Source organism: Castor canadensis, chromosome 1 (genome assembly GCF_047511655.1).
Source record: "Castor canadensis chromosome 1, mCasCan1.hap1v2, whole genome shotgun sequence".
NCBI lineage: Eukaryota > Metazoa > Chordata > Mammalia > Rodentia > Castoridae > Castor > Castor canadensis.
Genome location: NC_133386.1, coordinates 51757939 through 51782661, shown reverse-complemented (window position 1 = coordinate 51782661; position 24723 = coordinate 51757939). Strand labels below are relative to the sequence as shown.

Below are 24723 nucleotides of genomic sequence, written 5' to 3'. Positions count from 1 at the left end.
TAAAACATGGGAGGAGGGGGATAGAGAAGGATAATAGAGGGGTGAATTTAACTATGACATATTGTAAGAACTTTTGTAAATGTCATAATGTACCCCCAGTACAGCAATAATATGATAATCTTAAAAAAAAAGAAAAGTGAGAGGGTTCACCTGAATAATGTGCCAGAAACAAGCAAGAAATGCAAGAGTCAGAAGTATATAAAACTAGTGACTAGTATAAAGAGCAATTCAGACACTTTAAGTTCAACACAGAAGCATTATTCAGGGTAATGAAAGTAAATAATTGATTAAATGCATTACAATCAATAATTACATACATATGAGAGAAAGAGGAGTGATGATGCCATAGACTATAAGGGGAGAGAAATGATTAGAGATGAGACTCAGAAAGTAGTTAAAGCATGTATATTAAACACTATGTTAAGGAAGGTGATGTTTTATTGATAGGCTGTGAGGAGCTGTTAGAATCTTTCAGAGAATTAGGGAGTTGAGAGGTAAAGTGTCCGTAATACGGACTCTGGTTTCAAACTACCTTGTTAGATCTCTGTTTTGTCACTTACTTTCTGTGTGATCATGTGCAAAAGAGCTAACTTCTCTGTGCCCCAGATTTCTTTTCTGTAAAGCAGGGATAATTACTGCACCTACTTCATGTTTTGAAAATTAGATAAACTATTTGTAAAGCTCTGAAAATAGGGCATTTACCATAAGTAATAATTGTATTAGATAAATAAAGCATAATTAAATTAAATGAATAGATTAAAGAAAGAAAACATTTGTAACACTAAGCACATTTTAGTTTTGTTTTTTATCTTTTGCCTTTTGTTCTTGGTGCTGGGGACTGTACACAGGGCTTCACCACATGTATTCCACCACTGAGCTATGCCTCAGCCTGGGCAATTTTTAATTTTTTCCAGTACTGGTGTACTCAGGACCTTGCGCTTCCCATGCAGGTGCTCTGCCACTTGAGACACATCCCCAGCCTGGGCAAGTTTGTTTTTAAAACTTTTACTTCCTTTCTTGAAATGTATTGATAATAAAATACAAGGCCAAGCTATTTAAATAAGTAATATTTAAAAAATAGAATAAAGAATAATACTATCAAGATGATAAAGCAAGCTGGGCACAGTGGTGCCTGTAATCAGAAGGTTGAGGCAGGAGGATCTCAAGTTTGAGGTCAGCTTGGACTACATATCGGGATGCTGACTCAAAAAAAAAAAAACATCAAAACAAAGTGGCATAAGCAATGTCAGGAAAGAAAGGTAGACATTTCCCTTCTAATTCAACCCCTCCTCACCAGATGAATATTAAAGCCCCTGGTTAAAGTAACTGACATGCCAACACCAAACAAGGCTGCTGCCTCACTAACAGTTGATGTATTCTTTTTTCTTTTTTGGTGGGACTGGGGTTTGAACTCAATACTTAAGAGATTTCTAGCTAGGCAGGCACACTACTGCTTGAGCCACACCTCCCATCCATTTTGCTCATGTTATTTTGGAGATGGGGGGGTCTCAAGGCCTATTTGCCTGGGCTAGCCTCAAATTGTGATCTTCCAGATTTCAGCCTCGCAAGTAGCTAGGATTACAGGCATGAGCCACCAACACTCTGGCTAGTTGATGGAATCTTTATGCTTACAACTCTATCAGAATTGCATGGTTGTTGTTATTTTAAATCAGTATGAAACATAAAAGAAAAGATAAAGATATTATTCATAGAAGACATTGAAATTAAGGGTAAGACATTAAGACCTGGCTTAGGGCAATGACTAAGGGAAATGAGAGGAGAGATCCAGACATTCCAGTTGGAAAAGTAATAGTACTTTTTCAGGGTGACTGCCCGAAGGAGGAGGCCAATAAAAAAAGTTAAAAAAAAAAAGCAATTATTTAAAAGTCATTGTTGTGAGCTGTGGTGTAGCTCAGTGGTAGAGTATGTGCTAAGCATGCACCTGGTCCTGGGTTTGATCCCCAGCACTTCAAAAATAAAACAAAAAAGTCATTCTTTGCAAAAAGCATTCTTGCATGAAAAGTTCTGGAAATTTGTTGTACAACATTAGTATATTTAACACTACTGAATTATAAAAACTTAAAACTAAGGTAGAAAATTTTATTTAAAAAAAGAATTTAAAAACCTATACTTTTTTTAAAAAGTGACTTTTTTTTATCAATTTAAACTTTTGCTCAATCTACTTTGGAACTATGTATCATCTTTTCACGTTTTAGGAACCCAGATTTACTTGGGCTACCTCAAATAATGTGAGGTCTATTTTAAGGATACATATGAGAATGAAGGAGATAAGAACATCACAGAAACCTCAGAATAGCAACCTGGTGGGAATGACAGTGGAAGTGGGCAAATCCCATGCACAGAGACCAGGCTGTTATGTCACTCCCAGCTGCCACAGGCATGCAGTACTTCCCAGCCATGAGGGTGTGTGTCACCAATCCTTTCTCCCTCTGTGACTACCAGCAACTACCTCATTTAGTCATAGCTTCTACTTACTCATAATTCCAGCTTACTCATAATTTCTCTAGACCCAACTTTCAGCTTCTCTCCCACAATCAACAGACTCTATGTAACACAGTTCAAAATTCTTGAAAGGAAAAACAAAACAAAATAAACCAAAACCTGACTGCCCTAGCTCAGTTTTCAACTTTAATGTAAATCAGAATCACTTGCTGAGTTCTCTGGGTTTCTTATTTAGTAGTCTTGGGTAAGGCTTGAAAATTTGCATTTTTGATCCAATCCCAGGTAAGGCTGACTGCAATGACCTGGGAACCACCCCTGAGAAACACTGGCCTGGTTAATTACCCTTCTTATGTTTGGAAAGAGCAACTAGGACAAGCTACCTCATGTTGCCAATACCATACTTCTGAACTGACTCTTGGGCTCCTAACTGGAGATTTTTTTTCAACTTCCTTCTCCTATTGGCCTCTCCATTTAGGTAATCACCCAAGTCTTGTTACTTTTCAATGGGAATGTCACTGACCTCTCCTTTTCTTTTTCTCAGTCACTATCTTATCCAGGGTCTCATCTTCTCATACCTGACTAACTTCAAAAAAGCTTTCTTTCCATTTAAAATGCTTTCTGGTTTCCCTGGAGAAACTTCCCTTTGATGGTCACATGAAACTAAACTTGGAACAGCATCAGTATTACCTGGAAAATTGTTAGAAACTGACACTTTCAAGTTTAACCCCCAATAAAGAAAAATACATTTTCCCTTTCTGTCCTGTCCTATACCAGACCTGCTGAATCAAAAACTCTGGGCATAGGACTTGAAAACTGGTAATGCCGAGAAGCCCTTCAGGTGATTCTGATGCAGCTCAAGTTTGAGAACTACTGGTTTAGCACTTAAGTTTTCAGATCCAAAACTGAGAAAGATATGGATAAAAAAGAGCCGACGATTCTCAAACTATTCTCCACTATTATGTAAGTGCAAAATGTTCATTTCTAAAAGGAGATGTTAATACTAAAGGCGCTTTACTCTTAGAGCTCTGCTGCTAAATATATTTTTCACGCAGGCTTTTCTTAATTTAGATAACATGCTATCAAGGAAGAAGAGCATGTTAAACAATTTTTAATTCATTTGTCTCCTCCTAGTGGCAGACTTTTAAATATTCTGCCTAACATCCCACTTATATTTCTCAGAAATTATATTTCTGAATTTTTTCATGATTCTTTTTTTTTACTGTTTTATTATTCATATGTGCATACAAGGCTTGGGTCATTTCTCCCCCCTGCCCCCACCCCCTCCCTTACCACCCATGATTCTTCTTATTGTGATTAAAATTTATTGCCTCCCTCTCCAAATGACACACACAGGTTGTTGTTGGTTCTTTTTCCACTAGCTCCAACTGTGCCTGCAGAAACCCATGTGATTTCTCTTACATGGCTCTTTTTTAATCTGACTGGTAAATTGTCCCATTTTATTGCCCATAACTTCTTAGCAATATAACTTCACTACTTAGAACACTTTGAAAGTTTTCCTCCATTACAGGATTTGTACAACATGCAGGTGTTTATCATTTTCTTTTCTCATAACTGCTTCCTTTCTTGCAATACCCCAAGAATCACACAAAAGCTTCCAGGCACAGGACTAGCCACTGTCAACATATCTCCTTTCAGTGAGCACTTTGTGCCCATGTTGTGTTAACCTAAGATGTGAACAATTCCCTTTGACTCCTAAAACCAAAATGATAAAGTCTGGGTTTTTCAAAGGATTTTACTAACATGGTAGGGTAATTAATGGAGATACCATACTTAATGACCTTATCTCTTCCAATAAGATAGCTAGGCAATTTGCCTTCCCTCATCTGGTATGTTTAAAATTAGAAAGCTGAGCTACCTGAAGACTATTCCTTCTCCTGATTATTGTGAGAAACTTAGTAGCTGGGCATAAAGGCAGATGCCTTAATTCCAACACTGGGGACCCTGAAGCAGAAGGATCACAGGTTCAAGGCCAGCCCAGGACTACAAAGTGAGTTGAGGTCAGCCTGAGCTACATAGTGAGACCCTGTCTTAAAAAAACAAAAACGAAACAAAAAACACAAACAACAAACCCTAGAAAGCTGAAGTTCAGAAAGGATAGCAATTTATCCCTCCTCACAAATGTTTCATTTGAATGTACAACTTCTAGGTTTAGTGTGCTTTCTTACTAAAAAAAAAGAAATTTTAAGCTATGAAATCTAATTCACTTCATTGATCAAGTAGGCAAAAATATACATACAAGGGTGTTTACTAAAGTGTTGCTTACAATATCTACAAATTGTAAAACACTCTAAATGTGAAAAAAAATGAGGGATTATGAAAATCACAAGTATCATCCAGTTACCAAAAATTATAACCACATTCAATCTATATTAATCATAGAAAACATTCATGAAGTATAATAATAAACAAGTTAAAAACAGTTGTGCAGGATTGGGAATGTAGCTCAGTGGCAGAAGTGCTTGCCTATGCTTGAGGCCCTAGTTTGAAATTTGTACAATGAGTTTGTTCTTTGTTCATTAAAAAAAAAAATTATGCTTGTATATGAACAAAAGTTTATAAGGATATATACCAGCATGTTTTTTTAAGTATACCAAAATTACTGTAATACTAAAATACTTATAATAGATTAAATGCTCACCATGTGCCAAATACTGGGCTAATTCTATTTTATATGTATTATTTCATTTATCTTCACAATAGTCATTTTGCCTAAGATCTTGCTGTTAATAACACAGCAAAATGTGAGTGGTATCAGACATAAAAGGTCTTTCTCTTTTGTCAGTACTAGGATTTGAACTCAGGTCTTCATGTTAGAAATATCTTTACCAGATTGGGGTATCATGAGAGAAACAACACAACTCAGAAGTCAACAGGCAAGGCAAAATTTACTTCTACTGAAGGGTGTGTCAAAGAGTCCAGTTAGCAAGCACACTGGGTAGGAAGTCAGCTCAGGATTTATCTCTAACACCAGTCTGTCCCTCACCCTAAATGGACGGGGTTTAAGGTTCACAATCTTTACAGCTGGCTAATTTGAAAAGAGGGTGTGACAGGCAAGCAACCTGTGGCAGAGAGAGCAAAGATTTACTTGAACAATAGTTGCTTTAAGGAAGCAGTGTTTGAAACTAGGACACCTGGTGATAACAGGAACTTGCTCAGTTACGAAGAATAGCCCTTTGTTTAAAACACGAATTTACAGGGTTAAGTGACGTGTCACAGGGCACACAGGCAACAATTTGGGTAAGCTGACATCTGTACAATGATAATGTTATACATTAACCTCTTTTACAGAAAAGACCTGACTTTAGTTTATTCTCACATTCAGTTTAATAACTTGAGCCACACCTCCAGCCCATGAAGGGTCTTCTTAACCACCAGATCATCCTGTCTTAAGTCTAAAGACCACTTATTGTATAATCAGAAAAATCTATGACATACTTAAAAAATTCTTGTGCCTGGTTCTCATAAAAATGTTCCCTTGACAATCTTTCTTGCAGCACTTGATACCTCCTATGCTTTTGCAGGCCCAAAACCCAAGCTCACTTTCTGTATCTTAAAGCTGTTAGGATGGCGCTTTTTACGTGTTGAACTGAATGTGTCTTTGACTTGGCTCCAAGAGACCCTGAATTGAGGATCAGCGCTCCCGCCGTACAAGTACTCGCAGGAATGCACACGGGGCCTGGCTGTCCAGTTCCTGGCACACGTGGTTTCTCCCTCGGCCTCTCCAGTCCCCTCTTCCCAGCTGGGTCAGGCCCGGCGGTTCCAGGCGGCAGGACCTCCGCTCTTGCCTTAGGGAACAGAACAAGGGGAGACACGTTGGGGGGAGGGGAGGTCTCCACGTGGACTCGGGCACTCGAGCCGGAGGCCGCCATCTTGCGTTCTGGCAGGGGCGGCTCGCGCGGGAAGGAGCCAAATCTCAGAGCGCTGCTGCCCGTACTCAAGATGGCGGCCCCGCGCGGGCGTGGTCAGTGACGGAGGCTCGGAGGACGCGCGGGCCATGGCAGCAACCGAGGAGCTGCGTTGGGAGGACTGGGACGAGGACGACGAGGACGACGAGGCAGAGGAGGCGGTGAGCGCCGGTCCGGAAGCCGGGGCTGCAGTGGCGTCCGGGGCGGGGGGCGCGGCCCCGCGGCGTGGGAGTGGAGGCCGGGCGTGGGCGGGGGCTGCCCCGGGCCTGGCTGCCGCGCCGCAGTGGGAGGGAGCAGGGCCGGCGCGGGGCAGACCCCGCGGGCCGCCGTGATAACCCCTGTCCTCCACCAGGAGCAGTTCGTTCTCGTGGAACTCTCGGGAATTATTGACTCAGATTTTCTTTCAAAGTGCGAAAACAAATGCAAGATTCTGGTGAGTCTTCTAGACTGGGGGGATTGTCGCGGTTTTCTTAAAGTTAAAACGTGAATGGTGAAACGTCCCGTCTGCAAAGACTGACGTTCCTGCCACCCGCAAGGCAGCGGACTCTCACGGCTCGTCCTAGCGGTGCAGGCGAGCTGTGGGAGTAGGTGCAGTGCCTGACCCTGGCCGGGGACGGAGACACCGGGGTGACGCTTTGCTGTGGGACTGCGCCTCGAGTTTTTGGGCAAAAGCCGGGCCCCAGGAATCCCAGAAGACTGGACCCGCCACCCTTCCCGGTACCCAGAGGCTAGTAGTGGAGAGGGACAGAGAAAGGAGATGTCGCCGGGAGGGAACTGGTGGCTCGCGCCTGTAATCCTGGCTACCGGGGAGGCTGCAGTCGCGAGGGTCGAGGTTCAGGGCCAGCCCCGACAAATCGTTAAAGAGACCCCGCCCCCCATCTCCAAAATAGCCAGGGCAAAATGCACTGGCGGTGTGACTCAAGCGAGAGTGCCTGCTTTGCAAGCAGGAAGCCCTGAGTTCAAACCCCAGTTCCACCCCCCCCCACACACACGATTTAATTAACGAGTCCATTTGGAAAGAACAGATAAAGGGGTTCAGTGACCCCCCCAAGTGCAAATTTTGAGGTTTTACAGGAGAGGGAAAAGAAGTGGAGGGTTGGAGTTTGCATAAGTCAGGCTAGGGTCTGATCAGTCAGTCTCTCAGTTACGGTTCTGCAAGGGGTTCTGGAGAAATTGATAATCACGCTCATCATTTGACAGGCAGCAGTCTGATTCCCATGAGATGATTACTGCTGCTCAAGCCTTAGTCCATGGGTAACTGCCCTCAGGGGTTTTTGTTTTGTTTGTTTTGGGGGGTGGGAGGGATGATCTGTTCTGGAAGGCTTGCTGTTGCTTGAGAGTAGTTTTGATTCCTTGTCATAAAGATATTTATGGATCAGTCCTGCCATTTTTGGAATCCAAGAAAGAAAAAAATTAAGAGGAAAAAAATTAAAGAGCCCAAAATAGAGCCAGAGAAGGACAAAATGGAGTTGGTTAAACCAGTGACTAGCGCCCTGCAGAACAGTGTGATACCTTATTTTAGAAAGTGAGATGGGAAAAACAAAGGAGAGAGGATAATCAGGTGTGCATAGAGGTTAAGCTATGTAGGAGAAAGGTGGGAAGATAAAACTGATACTGGATGAGAGGGAACTTCTGTTTCACAGGCAATAGAAATAAACCTGAGGTGAAGAGCTTGAACTCTCAGGCAGAACCTTTAATTGAAGGGGAAGGGGTTTAGGCTGTGAAGAAGGGTACTGCACTGATTAAGGAAAATTTAGGCTGCCCTTTGACAGAAAAAAGAATTAGGCTTTTTATCAATTTGTTGGGGTAATCTAGGATTCTAGTTGGTCATGAGTGTGGATTTTGTTTATTTATTTAGCAATGCTAGGCAAGTGCTTTACTCTGAGCTACAACCCTGGTCCTTACAATTTTACTAAAAAACCTTTGAGCTACTGACCAGAAAACTTCCTGTGAGTTTTTCGTTTTTGTTTTTTAAGACAGCGTCTCACTTTTTAGCCCAGACTGGCCTGGATCTTGCTTTGTAGCCTAGGCTGGCCTCCAACTCTAAATTCTTCTGCCTCAGCCTCCTGGGATTATAGACAAGTACCAAAACACCAGGCTGCTCTTTGTTCTTATTTTAGGTTTGAAGGGGATGTTGACTAAAACAGACCTTGCTACTTGGGCATAAATTATCTTCCAGTGGTAGCTGCTGGGATCAGAGCACTGGTAGCTTACTTTATATTTGCTAGAACAAGATGCTCTAGAGTTTCCCCATCCCAGTATTTTTTGTTTGTTTTTTTTGGTTCCCCAGTTGTAAAGATCAGTTTCCTTGGTAACAAGTATACATATTGAAGCTTTTTTTTTTTGGTATGCTTTTGGATGGTTTTGTTTGAAGTACTAGGGATTGAACTCAGGACCTCATACTACTAGCAAGCTTGACTAGCAAGCCCTCTACCATTTGAGCCATGCCCCCAGATCTTTATTTCCCAGGCCAGCCTGGACCTCTGTCCTATTTGTGCTTCCCCACTTAACTGGGATGCCAGGTGTGTGCCACTGTGCCAGCCATTGGTTGAGAAGGATTTTCTTGAACTTTTTGCCCACGCTGGCCTCGAACCTCAGTCCTTCTGATCTATGCCTTGGAAATAGCTAGGATTATAGGTTTGAGCTACTATGCCCAGTTTTTTTTTTTTTAAATCTATATGAATTGTACAAAACAAATAGATTTCATTGTGACATTTTAACACATGCATATAATGTACTTGATCATATTACCCTACCCATTTCTCATTCCCCTCTCTGTTGTCCCCTTCTCCTGTATAGGCCTCTTGAAGGCTTTTTATAATGATTTTTTTATTTTTATGGTCCTTTATTCTATTATAGGGAATTGACACTGAGAGGCCCATTCTTCAAGTGGACAGCTATGTCTTTGCTGGGGAATATGAAGGTAGGATAATGTGAGGCAGATGAAACTCCTTTTTAAATATGACTTTCAGAGAAGATAGCTCTGTCAGTTTTCAACAATTTACCTTTAAATTTTCTGCAGATACTCTTGGAACCTGTGTTATATTTGAAGAAAATGTTGAACATGGTAGGTAATTGCAATACTGGCCCAACTTTTTTACTATGGCTATTTCAAACATATTTTTTTTCTTTTGAGACAGGGTCTCATAGGTAGCTCAGGCTGGCCTCAAACTTGTTAAGCTCCTGCCTCTGCCTCTTGAGAGGATTGGTGGGATTACAGGTGTGTACCACCATGCCCAGCTTTAAACATGCTATAAATAATAAGTATTAAAATTATCTAGGGCAAATGCAGCAATGTTGGACTTGGGTCACACGCTAAGGGGAGAGCATATACAGGAGGAATGGGGATAGGTAGGAAACCCAAAACTTGAAAGCGTGTGATGTCCCCACTGCAGAGGAGCTAATACAGTAACCTTAAGTGACAGAGGTCAGTATGGGAAGTAGTGGAGAGGTCTGGTAGTGATGAGTCAGTTTGGTTTGTAATATACTTGTACATGGAAGCAATGCTGGGAATCTCTCTGTATAGCTGTCCTTATCTCAACTAGCAAAAACGCTTATGTCTTTCTTATTACTGCTTATGTCTACTCTTCAATAAAATTAGAGAAAAGGGCAGAACAGATTTCTGCCTGTAAGTGAGAGAGAGAGGGTGGATGATGGGGGAGAAATGGCCCAAACAATGTATGCACATATGAATAAATAAATAAAAATAAAGGTTTAATTTCTCCAAAAAAAAAAATTAAACATCCATGTACCTATTATGTAGGTGTATCAGATCCACCTATTTTTGTCAAACTTGACTTTATAGTTTAAAAATATTCCAGATATAATTAACCCTATATAACCCATTCCAAATATACTCCCTTCTATCTTTTGAATTAGTTTTTGTCGTTGTTTTTGGGGTGGGGGGCAGGTTGGTTTTTGGTAGTGTCTTGCTACATAGCCCAAGCTGGCCTCAAATGTGTGATCTTCCTCCCAAGTGCTTGAATAGATGACATTATTATGTTCATTTCATAGTTGAAGAAACTGAGACACTGAGAGGTAATAACATTCCAAAGTCTTACAAGAAGTAAATGAAGAGCCAGGTTTTGAACTTAGGTGGTCTAGATTCGGAGTCCACATTGTGTGTGTGTGTGTGTGTGTTGTTAGGGATAAAACCACTGCTTTGTGCATGTTAGGCAAGCACTCTATCACTGACTTACATACACCCCTAGCCCAGAGTCCACAATTCTTTTTTTTTTTTTAGTTCCTTTCTCTTTTAGTTGTTTGAGACTGGGTCTCATTATGTAGCCCTAGGCTTGCAACAGACTCTATCCTTCTGCCTCAGCTTCTTGAGTGCTGGGATTATAGGTATGCACCATCACTTCTGGTTTAACAGCCTTAATTAGGCCCATTGTCCCACTACAAAAATGCTGCTATACGTATTCTTTTGTCTCCTTATGATTATTTGTAAAAATGTCTTCAAGGTTTACATTTAGAAATAGATTGATAAGGCCAGGCACTGGTGGCTCACACCTGTAATCCTAGCTACTCAGGAGATAGAGATCAGGAGGATCTCAGTTTGAAGCCAGCCCTGGGCAAATAATTCTTGAGACCCTATCTCTTAAAAAAAAAAAAAAAAAAAAAAAACATTAAAAAAGAGCTGGCAGAGTGGCTCACTGGTAGAGTGTTGCCTAGCAATTGTGAGACCATAAATTCAAACCCCAGTTCTGGGAAAAAAAAACAAAAAAAAGATTGATGAGTGTGTGTTATCTTTAATTACCAATTTGGCTGAATATCAACAATTCGTATGGTTCAAATTAATAGCTGTTAGAAAAGTGTAGCAATTTGTATGGTTGGGGGGGGGAGAGGGAGGGGGCGGAATGGGTGGTAAGGGAGGGGGTGGGGACAGGGGGGAGAAATGACCCAAGCCTGTATGCACATATGAATAATAAAAGAAAAAAAAATTTGTATGGTTCAAATTAATAGCTATCAGAATGTTACTGTCTATAAAGTGTAGCATCAGGTTACCCTCACAAAGCAGTGTATGAGAGTTTCCAGTGCTTCACATTTGGCTCAGAACCACATCTTCTCTCCTGTCTGGGCCCACAATTTGTAGCAGCATTTTTTTTTTTTTTTTTTTTGCTCTACTGGGGTTTGAACTCGGGGCCTATACCTTGAACCACTCCGCCAGCCCTTTTTTTTTTGTCATCAATAAGAAACTTATTTTAAAAAAATCCAAATGCTGACATTGTCCAGAAAAATTTAACAGGTTTATTTATAATTGTTACAAAGTTGAACTGCTGACACTTGGTCACTGAAACATTTGATCTACATTAATGCTTTATATCCCTGCATTTATATTAAAAATCCACACAAATGAAAATGGAAAAATTGCCAATACCTGATGTCTGTCCCCTGTTTTCCATTTGCAGTCATATACTTGGGTACCTTTTGACCCCATGGGGAAAAAAGATCTAACATTTAGAACTACTGACAATAAGAAGAAGAGAAAAAAAATTGTTTAAAGAATGATGTGTTTCCCACCTTGGTGGTTCTTAAGCACGTTTTCCATGTATGTGGCATGCTAGCTGGCTGTCTTTTGGCATAATTGTCACACATTTGGCATGGATAACACACAGGTGGGCGTCTTCAAAAAGGCCTGCAAAGCACCAGTAGCTGTGCTCTGGAAGTGGAGATCTGTTTTGAAGTCCTGAGCAATTTTTCACACCAGACCCTGGGAGAGGAGTTTGCAAATCAGAAGTTCAGAGGTTTCTTCACTCCTGGTAGAGGGCACACTTTTGTGAGCAGCTTTTGTAGCCAGTTGTTTCCTGAACTCTTTACCATGGGCCATGGTACATAGAGCTCCTTACTTACCCCCCTTCTCCTCTGGCTGGAGCTCAACGAGTGAGAGACAGTGCTGGCGTTGGAGAGCAGTGCTCCCCCACCACCCCCGCTTTTTTGTGTGTATGTGATGGATTTTTTTCGAGATAGGGTCTCACGAACTATTTTCCCGGGCTCTCTTTGAACCTTGATCCTCCTGATCTCTGCCTCCTGAGTAGCTTGGATTATAGGCATGAGCCACCAGTACTTGGCATAGCAGCACTTCTTTTTTTATCAGCTTTCTTTTATAATTGAAAATGTCCCCACTCCATCCTTTGGCTTCAAGTAATAAGTCTGTCTTCATTCCTTCATTTTGAGAGGTAGAATTGTAGGTACTACCTGTCATTTCTTTGTGCTTTGAGCAGGAGGTATGAATTAGAGTCCCTAAACCGGAATTATTGAGGTTTAAGATTATTATTTTCCTTGCCGATTATCAAGCAGTGAAGTAATTGAGTTCATTTTATGTTCTAGTGGATGCAGAAGGCAGTGATAAAGCACTGTTAAAATACAAATGCCATACAATGAAGAAACTCAGCATGACAAGAACCCTTCTGACAGAAAAGAAAGAAGGAGAAGAGAATACAGGTCAGTACACCTAATTCCCTGAAAGTGAGTGTCTAGTGTTAGCTTTGACAATGACACAGTGCTGTCAGGACATTCTGTGTGCTTTTTATTAATAACTATATAATATGTTTAGTATATTAAAATTGAGCAGCTGGTAGTGTTGCTTAAGTGATAGAGAGCCTGACTAGCAAGTGTGAAGCCCTGAGTCCAAACCCTAGTACCGCAACTTGCTTAGCATGCTCCAGGTCCTGTGTTTGTTCCTAGCAATGCTAAGTAAGTAAATAAATAAAAACTTTCTAAGAGTGTAATAAGCCTCTTTGTGAGGGAACGGCAAGAAAACCAAAAAAGTTAACAGTGATAGTGTTTCTTAGCATGAATGAAGCTAAGGTTCAATCCCCAGCATTGTTTAAAAAAAAAAAAAAAAAAAGCAAAAACAAAAACTAATGACTAAATAAGGTTGCTACATGAGAAGTACTAAGCCTAGATTTAAAATTCAGCTTAAGATACTGGGGGCATATAAGAAACCTTTATCTGGGGCTGGAAGTGTGGCTCAAGGGCAGAGTGCCTGCCTAGCCAATACAAAGCCCTGAGTTCAAACCCCAGGACCACCAAAAAAAGAAGGAAAGAAATCTGTCAGCTTTGCATCAGAAACAACAATGAGGAGTTTTGAAATATGAATCTGGGTGTGGTGGTACATGCTTCCTGAGGCAGGAGGATTTTGAATTCAAGGCCAGCCTGGACCAAAGCCAGACTCTGTCCCAAGGGAGGGGGAAGAAACTTAATATCCACAAAGACTGGATATTAATAGACAGGAGGTATGACTCTTACCTTCTCAGAAGGTAAATCACACTGGGGCTGGGGAGGTAACACTGTCACTGGGGAGGAGTGACAGAGCCTGTGTGGAGCATGCTCAAAGCTCTGGATTCAGTCCCCAACAGCCAGCCCACTCTATCCTCCAAAGAAAAGAAAATGGAAGGTATCATCTGTTGTATTATGAAAATCAGATAAATAAGGAAGAAATTGTAGGAAAGTGACAAAATTTCTCTGAAGGCATGAGATGGCAATGAGAGCACATATTATTTCTCAGAATGAGTTGAGAATTTAATTCTGGAAAAGGCATGGAGCAGTAATTGAAGTTGATTACTTCTAGTGATTTTGATGATGCATACCATATAGGCATTCTAGGGTCTCCAAGAGAAGATGAAAATTGCATGATTATTTTATCAGTAGTTACAGTTGGCTTATGTTGGGTTTTTTTTTTTTTTTTTTTGCCATATTCATAGAATATTTAAAGAAAAATATGCTTAATTAAAATTTATTTTTCATGTTTCTTTCTTGGTTTGTCCCCCAATTAGATGGAGTAGAATGGCTACAAATGAAGGAGAATGACTTTTCCTATAGACCAAATATGATTTGTAGCTTTGTTCATGAAAATGAAGATGAAGTTGTAGTTCCGGGCCCTGATAAACCTTTGGAGTTGGAAGAGCAAGAGACTCAAATGAAAGTCAGCTCAAACCTGATCTATGAGCAGGAGAAACCACTGCACTTGGAAACAGAGGATTCTGGTCCTCTTGTTGATACCCCTTCTGAGATGGAAGGTCCTGTCTTTATAGAAACTCAAGATGCTGCCTTAGAAATTACTCCTAGATAAAATGTTTCTCATAATGAGTAGTCATGAACTTTTAAAAATACTGTTTTGTAAAATAATTGGCTGTGTAGCTTTCAGTAGGTTCATTATTTTACTGTTTTTGTTGGCTATGTGCAAACTTCCAGTCACAGCACAACTTGATATTCCAGAATCATTCAGTATAAGACATGATTTAAAATTTTTAAAATATGGTTTAAATGACTTTGGGTTCCCTTTTCTGATGAGTACTTTTTTTTGCCTTTTGACCAAGTCCCAAGTCCCTCCCCTTCCTTCTCCTATACCCCCCCACCCCCCGCCCCACTTTCTTCTTTATTTTTGAGACAGTCTTGCTGTGTGGCCAGCTGGTCTCAAACTTTTAATCCTCCTGCCTGTACATCTCAAGTGCTGGAAGAATTTTTGAATTTTAAAGTTACCTTAGAAGTAGAAGCCATAAGTGGCAGAACAAGAAGATAGAAGATTGGGTTCCGATACAATTACATTACCTTGGACTGCTATGAATAGAGTTAACAAAACCCTTTCTCTTTCTCCTTGGTAAAATAACCTTGGGTTTGGAGATGTGGCTCAACTGGTAGAGTGCCTGCCCAGCAAGCATGAAGCCCTGAGTTTAAACCTAGTACTGCCCCCCCCCCAAAAAAAAAAAACAAAAAAACTTCTTGGCTGGGGGGTATAGTTCAGTGATACGGTGCTAACCTAGCATGTGTGAAGCTCTGTGTTCAATCCCCAGCTCCAACAAGAAAAAGACCCCTTATTGGTAAACTGTATCTGTACAAGGATGACTAACAAGTACTGTAAATGCCCATTAGAAAACATGGGCTTGTGCTCGCTTTTGGCAGCATATATACTAAAATTGGAATGATACAGAGCAGATTAGCATGGCCCCTGCGCAGGATGATACAGAAATTTGTGAAATGTTCCATATTTAAAAAAAAAAGAAAGAGAAAATACGGGCTTTGGGAGCTGGGTATGATCCACACCTGTAATTCCAGCTACTTAGGAAGCACAAAAATCGAGATCCAATCTGAAAAATAACCTAAAGCAAAAGGGTTGCAGGCATAGCTCAAATGATAAGAGTACTTAGAAGGCCTTGAGTTCAAAACCCTAGTACTGCCAAAAGTACTGTTACAGTCCAGTCTGGGCTACATAATGAGACACTGTCTCAAAACAATAAAAAGAGAAAAAAACCCATGGGTTTTGGGATTCTGTAAGTGTCGTATTCCTTATTGCAAAGAAGGTACACTTAGGGTTTCAAGAGAAATTAGTTCTATGGAGTGTTTTGATCTGTTTTCTACTGCTATAACAAGATATCTGAAACATCAGAGAGAATCCTTTTCTTGGTTTTTCCCAGATTGTTGAGACTGTCTGCATTCCTTGGCTAGTTGTCCCTTCATACTCAAAAGGAAGCAGTGAACATCTTCAAATCTCTCTCTCATTCTGACTTCTGCATCTGTTAACATTTTCTTCTCCAGTACACTTCTGCCTCCCTCTTTTAAGGTCCCTTTTCTAATGATTGTATTGGGGCCCACCTGGAAAATCAGGATAATCTGATTTAAGGATCCTTAGTAATATCTATAAAATCCAGCAGGGTGCCGATGGCTCACGCCCATAATCCTCCCTACTCAGGAGACAGATTAGGAGGATCGTGGTTCAGAGCTAGCCCAGGCAGATAGTTCACTAAACCCTATCTCAAACACCCAACACAAAACAGGGCTGGTGAGTGACTCAAGTGGTAGAGTGCCTGCCTAGCAAGTGTGAGGCCCTGAGTGCAAATCCAGTACTACCAAATAACATCTACTAAATCCTATTTACTATGTAAACTAACATATTCATAGGTTCTAGGGATTAGGATATAGTCATTTTAGGAGGCCTTTATTCTGAATGCCACAGTCAAAGAAAATTTTGATGCCTAAACTGTCTGGGTGAACAAATGGGGAAATCCCTATGACTGCCCCACCATACTGCCTAGAGGTAGTTTCCAAGCCACAGTTTGGTGGTGGGGGGGGAGGAATCCAGTAATCTCCCTGACTTGTAATGTGAATAAGGTAGAGGTTTTTAAGGATGTGGATGTGACCTATATCTTTTTCTTTGAGAGGGAAGAGGGGCGTCATTCAACCAACTATGACTTAAGAAAAGAGATTGAATTAGTAATCAAAAAATTTCCCACATAGCTGGTGCTGGTCGCCCAGATCTGTAATCCTAGCTACTCAGGAGGCAGAGATCAGGATCTCGGTTCAAAGTCAGCCCAAATAGTTCCTGAGGCCCTATTCCAAAAAAAAAAAAAAGAAAAAAACCATCACAAAGGGCTGCCAAATGGCTCAAGTGGTAGACTGCCTGCCTAGCTAGCAAGCATGAGGGCCTGAGTTAAAACCCCAGTACTACAAAAAAAAATTTTTTTCCCACATAGAAAAACTCAGGACCTCAGCAACTAAGAGAGGATTGACAAGTGGGACTGCATGAAATTAAAAAGCTTCAGCACAATAAAAGAAATGGTCTCTAAATTGAAGAGGCCACCCACAGAATGGGAGAAAATCTTTGCTAGCTGTACATCAGACAAGCGACTGATAGAATACACAGGGAACTCAAAAAACTAAACTCCCCAAAAATCAATGACGCAATAAAGAAATGGGCAACTGAACTAAACAGAACTTTTTCAAAGGAAGAAGTCCAAATGGCTAAAAATACATGAAAAAATGCTCACCATCCCTGGACATAAAAGAAATGCAAATCAAAACCACACTTAAGATTCCACCTCCCTCCTGTTAGAATTGATATGACCAAGAACAGTGACAAATGTTGGCGAGAGTAGTGGTGGGGTGTGTGTGTGTGGGTTGGATGGACTCTCATACACTGCTGGTGGGAATGTAAGCTAGTACAACCACTATGGAAAACAGTATAGAAACTTCTTAAAAAACCAGAAATAGATCTGCCATATGATCCAGCAATACCACTCCTAGGGATATGCCCAAAGTCAATAGGTACAGAAAGAGCATGTGACAACATCCAATACACATCATAAAAAAAAAAAAAAAACACTAGGAACAAATTCTACAATCTTTATCTGCAGTTAATGTAACTTTTTCAACCTGATAAAAGGCATGAGGAAAATCCCACACTCAGCATCATACTTAGCAATGAAAGACTGGATGTTTGTCCCCTAAGATCAGAAACAACAGAAGAATATCATCACTTACTTTAGTTTCTCTTTCTTTTTTTGGTGGTACTGGGGGGTTTAAACTGAGGGCCTCATGCTTGTTAGGCAGTGTTAGGTACCTGGCATTCTTGGGGTGGGCAGAAGGTCCAGAGGCTAGCACTGAAACCAGACCCCCTGATTTATGACCATTTGTTTCTCCCAAGCTTGTTTCCCTGCCTGATTGTTTCTCAGCTTGCAAAACAACTTAGGAACTTCCAGTTACTCAACTAGCCAGGCATGTCGACCTGTTCCATCTGGTGATCACAGATAATCAGAGACCAGAGACTCCCTGCCCCATGGCTTGGCCCCTCCTATAAAGCCCACTACTCATTTCAGCCAAGTCACTTCACTCTGAACCCAAAAAGAGTGACAGCCCTGCGGTCTGGTTCCAATAAATCTTTCTTTTCCACATGTGGCATGGTCTTTATTTGGCAGTACCTTACAGGCAGGTGCTCTACTATTTGAACCGCCCTTCAGCCTTGTGAATGTTATTTTACATGGCCAAAGGGAATTTGTTACATGATTAAGGAACAGGAGATGTCAAGCTATCTTGGATTAATCAAGTGATGCCCATGTAATCATAAAGTTTGTCATGGGAGGGATCAGGAGTGTCAGAGCATCAGAGAAAAAGATACGACAATGGAAGCAGAAGTTCACTAGGAAAGTAACAGATTTTTCCCTTAGATCTTCCAAAAGGAATTGAATGCAGTCCTGCTGACCTTTTTCTTTACCTTCCAGTGTTGGGAATTAAATCCATGGCCTTTACTCATAGTCCTTATATTTTTATTTTTATTTTTTTGCTGGGACTGCGATTGGAACTAAGTACTTGGAAAGTTGGCACTCTACCACTTAAGCCATGCCTCCAGTGTATTTTGCTTTGGTTACCTTGGAGATGGACATCTCATTGGTCTCATGAACTATTTGCCTGAATGGGCCTTGAACCACCATATTCCCAATTTCAGCCTCCCAGTTGGCTAGGATTACAGCCATAAGCCACTAGTGCCTAGCGTCTTTGTTTTTTGAGACAGGTCTCACTATGTTTCCTAAACTGGCCTGGAACTCTCAATCTTCCTGCCTCAGCCTCCTGAGTGCTGGGATTACAGATATATACCACCACACCCCACTTGGAGCTATTTTTGAAATGATAAAGTGTTCTGCAATTAGATAGTGGTTATGGTTGCACATCTGTAAATATACCCAAACCCACTGAATTGTACACAGTAAAGGGCTGAATTTCATATTTGAATTACATGGCAGTAATTTTTTTTTTGCAAGTTTTGCACCATAGTAGGATCACAGCCAATGAGTTTTATCCAAACGCCATTATTGTTAGTTGGAAAAAAAAATATGGAGAGAGGGGAGACCTAGCGTGGTGGCTCACAACTGTAATCCAGCTATGCCTGAAGGCATGAGATGGGGAGGATGCGGTTGGAGGCCAGCTCTTGCACAATGTACAAGCCCTTATCAGAAAAATAAAAAGGGAGAGGGGAGGGGTTGGAGGCATGGTTCAAGTGATGGAGTGCTTGCAAGCAAGCCAAGGCCCTGAGTTCAGATCCCAGTATGCCAAGAAAAAACAAGAGTCTGTGGGGAAATCACAATCAGCAGTATTTTCGACATATCTTTTGTGTATTAGGCAACTGTGCCTCCTTCGATCTCACAGTTAAGTCAGTGGTGCTCATTTGACATTAGTATTTTTTGTAACTACATGAATATCTTCCTTGCTTTCAACATTTCTAGCAGCCTGGGAGATTCCCTGAAGAACACTTGGTTCCTGAATGCCTTACTCCACTTATATAGACGATGTTACTTAAAGTGTTACATCTTTTTTTTCCGGAAAAAAGCCAAGGCGAAATTCCGTAACCAAGGAAACAGGACGCGATTCCTACTCAAAATGGCCGCCAGCAAACGCGGCGCGTCTGTCTTAGGAAGGTTGCCTGACGCATTTCCGGTTCCGCCGGAGTCGGCGCGCGCGCGTGCGTCTCGCGCAACCGCACGGCGCACGTGTGTGTTCCGGGCTCCGGTTGTGGTGGAGATGGATGCTTTGGATCGAGTTGTGTAAGTACGCTGGTCTCCGCCAGCGGGGGACGTTGGGGAGACGGTCTGCAGTGGCGAGAGTGACTCTGCCTCTGCTTCCCCGGTGACCGCCGTCCTTTCCGACGCGGTTTGCTAGTCGTGCCTGGGTAGGCGCCGCTCGGTTCCCCAGCCCGTGCAGGGAGTAGGAGCCGAGCTGTCGCCCCAGCATCTGAGGCATTGGTGCTTTTACCTCAGCCATTAACAAACAAAAGGCTTCTGAAGTGTGAGGGCGATGGTAGAGGGAAGGTTGAGTGCGGGCTTCGGCATCTGACAGATCTAGGTGACAATCCGGGCGCGTCCACTTTGGACATTAAACCTCCTCCCTGAATGTGAGTTTACGCTGTAAGATAGGTATCTTAATAGTCGTTCGTCATTGGGCTGTGAGAATTTGGCACACGCATGTTTAAGACCTTTGCTACAGCGTGTAGAACACATTCATTAGCGTTTTCTTTTCCTTCCAACTTTGTACACTTCTAGTTACTCATGGGTGATGTCTCTCTTAAGTTTGGTCAAAAAGTATTTACAGAGTTCCTAAATATTCCTGCTGTTATTTGATGTAGGTTTTTTTTTTCGATTTACAAGTGCAATGTAAACGACAGATTCTTTTTTGTCGTTCAGAGATTGTGCTTACTTCCCATACTTCGGAAGTGTTGGGATTACAAAGATGAATAAGACTAGTTTACTAATAGACAAACCGCTGATAAAGCATGGGGGCTGCTATTTCCATTCCTTGTTGGCTAGTGAGAAGTAACAAACCACATGGACGATGGAGCACATAGCACTTACTACTATTATAGACAACTACTAATTTCCTGATTTGATTTAATAAGTAATGTATATCTTGATCAACTAGTATGTGACTAGAAGCTTTATTGACGTTTTATCTGGAGGAGAATTTTTAAATTCTAAATAGGAAACCGAAGTGGATGTATATTCTGTTTTTTCTTTTCCTTCTCTGAGTGACCATAAGACTGGAAGAGGGAGCCTGGTGCTGGTGACTCACTCTTGTAATCTTAGCTACTCAGGGGCCAGAGATCAGGAGGATTGTGGTTCCAAGCCAGCCTGGGAAAATAGTTCACAAGATCCTATCTGGAAAAAACCCATCACAAAAAAAGGGCTGGTGGAGTGGCTCAAGGTGTATGCCCCCAGTACAGGAAAAAAAAAAAAAAAAAACAAAAAAAACCACAAAAAAAACCTCCAAGAGGAGGGTCATGGTTGTTTAGTGGAGGAATTCTATTAATAGATGGTAGGGAACTATTTGAAAAGCATTATGTTCACCATACAGGAGGCAAAGGTGAAGCCTTTTTTCTGAACAGAAATATATAATAACATCATAAAATCAAAGTAGTGAATTTGATTTACTTTCGTATTATGCCAGGTGATTGGTCTACAGGAGTTTTTAAATATAGCTCATTTTGAACAATGGCCTACACATCTGTGTGACTGTGGGCACATTACTTTTCTAGTATTAGTTGTCTCATCACAGTAAACTGAAGATAGTAATTGTACTTATCTCATAGGGTTGTGGGGAAAATTTACCTTTAACAGAATTATTCTGTAAAAATGCCAACTATTATTATTCCCTTCAATAGTAATAATGTTATGGTCAGACAGTATATACTTCCTGGCAGGCATCGTGATCTTAAACCTGGAAGAAAGATGAACAGTAATTTGCCTCCAGTGTTTAATCAGTGGACACAGGTTGATCAGCAATTAATGTGCAGTTCTTTGTGATAAGGTACAGGGTAATTTGTCTATTTTAAGCTTGAAAAATATAGCAGAGTAAAAGTAACTATTCATTTGAGTCCTTTAATTTTTAATAAAAAAAAGTTTAGGAAAAGGCAGTAGTAAAAGAATACTGGTAATATCAAAGAGAAATTGTTCTTTAAGAAAAGCTAATAAAACATTTAACAGTAGTAATGGGATTTTTTTTTACTAATATCTCTGTAAAAAGTGAGAATTTATTTAATGATGGAATCCTAACATAAATATGTGAATGTAATTTCTGTTGATTTTTAAGAGTTTGCTCATCAAGTTGTGGTTGTATAATATGAGGAAAATGTTCAAGTTGTTATGAATTGTACTTTTCTGAACAGAAAACCCAAAACAAAAAGGGCCAAGAGATTCCTTGAGAAGAGAGAACCAAAACTCAGTGAAAATATTAAAAATGCCATGCTGATTAAAGGGGGAAATGCAAATGCCACAGTGACTCAAGTACTCAAAGATGTGGTATGTATCTATATTTGCTTTTTTTTCTTCAGGAGACAGGGTCTTGCTATGTAGTCTAGAGTGGCCTGGAATATCCTTTTTTTTTTTTTTAAAAAGGTATTGGGCTAAGTAAGATAAGTTTGCCTATCTTAAGACCTACTAGTCTTAGAGAAGAGTTGAAATTGAAGGTTATTTGTCAAGTAACATAACTGCATATTACTGTATTATTAATTGAGCAACACTGGTTACTGTCCTAGGTTCTGGGAATTAACAGGTAAGCTATAGTCTTGTCCTTTAGTGAACTTCAACAAAGACATGTAAATTATAACCATTGTGAATTTAAGTGCTGTTTTGGAAGCATGCCTAGGGTAGGATGAGAAATAAGAGTTAAAATCTCATAGGGAAGGGCCAGGGATGTTCAAGCGATAGGGTACTTGCCTAGCATTCTTAAGGCCCTGGATTCAATCCCTAATACTGTCAAAAAAAAAAAAAAATCCAGTCACATAGTGGGGGCCCACACACAAGCTGAACTGCCCATAAATAACACTTAAATTTCATTTTGAAGGAGGAATTGGAACAAGAAGGCAGAGAGGAAGCTTACAAGGCTGAGGAAGAAGCTTGTGAAGAAGCAGGTGGAAAGGAGCATATTGTATTTGGAGAATTACAAATAACTGGGGTTGGCCAAAGGAGAGTAGACTATGACTCTAGAAAAGGATGCAGGGATTGTGCAGTAACATGGATTTGAGATTTTATTCTGAAAATTCTGTGAAGTCATTGAAAGGTTTTTTTGGTTCTACTTTTTTTTTTTTTTTGGGACAAGGTCTCAAAAAATAGTAAGGCTGACCCACTTGCTATTTAGCCCAAGTTGGCCTGGAATTTAAAATCCTGACTCAGCCTCCAGACTGCTTGGGTTACAGGTATACACCACCATGCCCAACTTCATTGAAACATTTTTAAAATTATTTGTTATTTTCATTGAAAGATTTTAAGTGAGAGATATGATCAGTTTTTCTCCTCTCCCCTTTTTTTTTTTTTTTTTTAATTTTGTGGTGCTGGGGATAGAATACAGGGCCTGTGCAGACTAGGCACAGGTTCTCCAAGTGAGCTGTACCTTCCAGCACAGATTAACCTGCTTTACTGGCTTGATTAGGAAGGGTTGAGAGAACATGCTGTCAACCTGGTAAAGAGCATCTAGAATCTGATGGTGATGATGAAAATGAGAGCCAGTCAGAGAGGATAGATGTTGAGGGCAGAAGGGTTTGGGCATTAGCAAGAAGTGGAACTTCCCAGGCTTCAGGCTTGGGTGCCTGATGGCAATAATACCAATTACAGAATGTATCAGGTGGGAAGATTTGGAGGAAAAGGTGATAAAGTTCAGCTTGGGGCACCTAATTTAAGTAGTAAAGGTAAAACTCTGGATTTTTTTTTTTTTTTAATCTCTATAACCTGGTGTCTACCTGGACATAGTAGATGGTTAATAAATGTTTAACTAATGAATGAAAGGTACAGGATATGGCGATATCTAATAGGTAGTTGAGTATTTAGATTTGAGTACAGTTGTTTGATTCTTTGAGTTAAATCAACTAAGAAATTGAATATGGATTTTTGTTTTGTTTGTTTTGGTTCATTGGTTTTGTATTTTGTTAGGTTTTTGTTTGTTTTTGAGACAAGCTCACTATGTAACTCATGCTGGCCTCATACTGAGAATCCTGTTCAGCCTACTAAGTGTTGGGATTACAGTTATATGCTACCACATCTAGCTTGAATTTTTTCTTTTTTTGCAGTACTAGGGTTTGAACTTGGTCTCATGCTTGCTAGGCAAGCATTCTACCTCTTGAGCCACTCCGCCAGCTCTTTTTTGTATTGGGTATTTTCGAGATAGGGTTTCTTGAACTTCTGCCCAGCCTGGCTTTGAACTGCGATCCTACTGATCTCTGCCTCCTGAGTAGCTAGGACTATAGGTGTGAGCCACCAGCATCCGACTTGAATATGTTTTTAAACCTGACTAAACTCCATATGCTTACTAAACATAATAGTCAGTTCAGATATCTGAATACCTAATATGTGCTCATCCTTTTTTGAAATGTGTTTGTCTGAATGTCACTGTATTGATGGACCTGGCCCCTCTCCTTTCTGTATCCTGTCTGCAGAATGTCCCTATCTATTTAAGTAAGCTCTAAGAGCAGCACAATATTTCAGATTATTGCACTAATTAATATTGATAATGATGGCTCTGAGTCATCAAGAAAAGGTGGCAATGTTCATTATATTACACTGAAATAGGGAAACATGTGGCTAAGAATCATTGAAAGTTTTAGTGTTTAATGTGGTGGTGAATACCTGTAATCTCAGCACTCTGTAGGTAGAGATAGGAGGATTGACAGTTCAAGGCCAGCCTGCCTGGGCTACATAGCAAGACCCTGTCTCCAAAATCCAACAAACAAAAAAGATTGATTTCACTGATGAATTGGTGAATGATCATTTCACCTTATTTTGACCCCTTTCTCTAATACTGGGCAGTACATTAGATATTTGCTAGACCCTATGATAGAGCAGTACTGGCCATATAGGTAAAACATGATTATTGGTGGAAAGAAGTAGAAAAAAAAAAATGAACAGGGTTGAATAACAGGAATTTTTTAAAGGGCTGTGTTTAAACTTTAGCTATATGACTATTTCTGGGTTCTCTTATCTCGGACAATGTTATTTCAGTTATAGCCCTTTTTGATAGGATTTGTTTTTTCTGTTTTCTTTCTACTTCTTTCTGCTTTCAAGTTGTTTACATGGAGAGAATA

The 24723-nt window shown here is 40.6% G+C and overlaps 2 protein-coding genes and 1 non-coding gene across 3 annotated transcripts in view; all 3 read left to right on the top strand.

The window, feature by feature from the left end:
• Positions 1-6284: 6284 nt before the first annotated feature.
• Positions 6285-15433, top strand: Gtf3c6 (general transcription factor IIIC subunit 6). Its single transcript, XM_020169037.2, has 6 exons — positions 6285-6550; positions 6742-6822; positions 9249-9312; positions 9412-9456; positions 12720-12833; positions 14168-15433. Exons 1-6 carry the CDS (start codon positions 6479-6481, stop codon positions 14461-14463), a joined length of 672 nt encoding a protein of 223 aa, XP_020024626.2. The 5' UTR covers positions 6285-6478; the 3' UTR covers positions 14464-15433.
• LOC141416148 (U6 spliceosomal RNA) lies at positions 15277-15383 on the top strand. Its single transcript, XR_012441007.1, has one exon. It is a non-coding gene; the product is annotated as a U6 spliceosomal RNA (small nuclear RNA).
• Positions 15434-19548: 4115 nt separating the features above from the next.
• Rpf2 (ribosome production factor 2 homolog) overlaps positions 19549-24723 on the top strand; it is a 32429-nt gene continuing 27254 nt past the window's right edge. Inside the window, exons 1-2 of the mRNA XM_074076720.1 lie at positions 19549-19702; positions 21817-21949. Coding sequence (XP_073932821.1) covers positions 19680-19702; positions 21817-21949 — 156 coding nt within the window. The 5' untranslated portion in view covers positions 19549-19679. The remainder of the gene's footprint in view (positions 19703-21816; positions 21950-24723) is intronic.

Bases quoted from the DNA above. Each gene is read 5' to 3' on its own strand.
- Gtf3c6 (XM_020169037.2), top strand. From the start codon at position 6,479: ATGGCAGCAACCGAGGAGCTGCGTTGGGAGGACTGGGACGAGGACGAC. The intron at 6,551-6,741 runs GTGAGCGCCGGT...GTCCTCCACCAG, and splicing joins ACGACGAGGCAGAGGAGGCG to GAGCAGTTCGTTCTCGTGGA. The intron at 9,313-9,411 runs GTAGGATAATGT...AATTTTCTGCAG, and splicing joins CTTTGCTGGGGAATATGAAG to ATACTCTTGGAACCTGTGTT.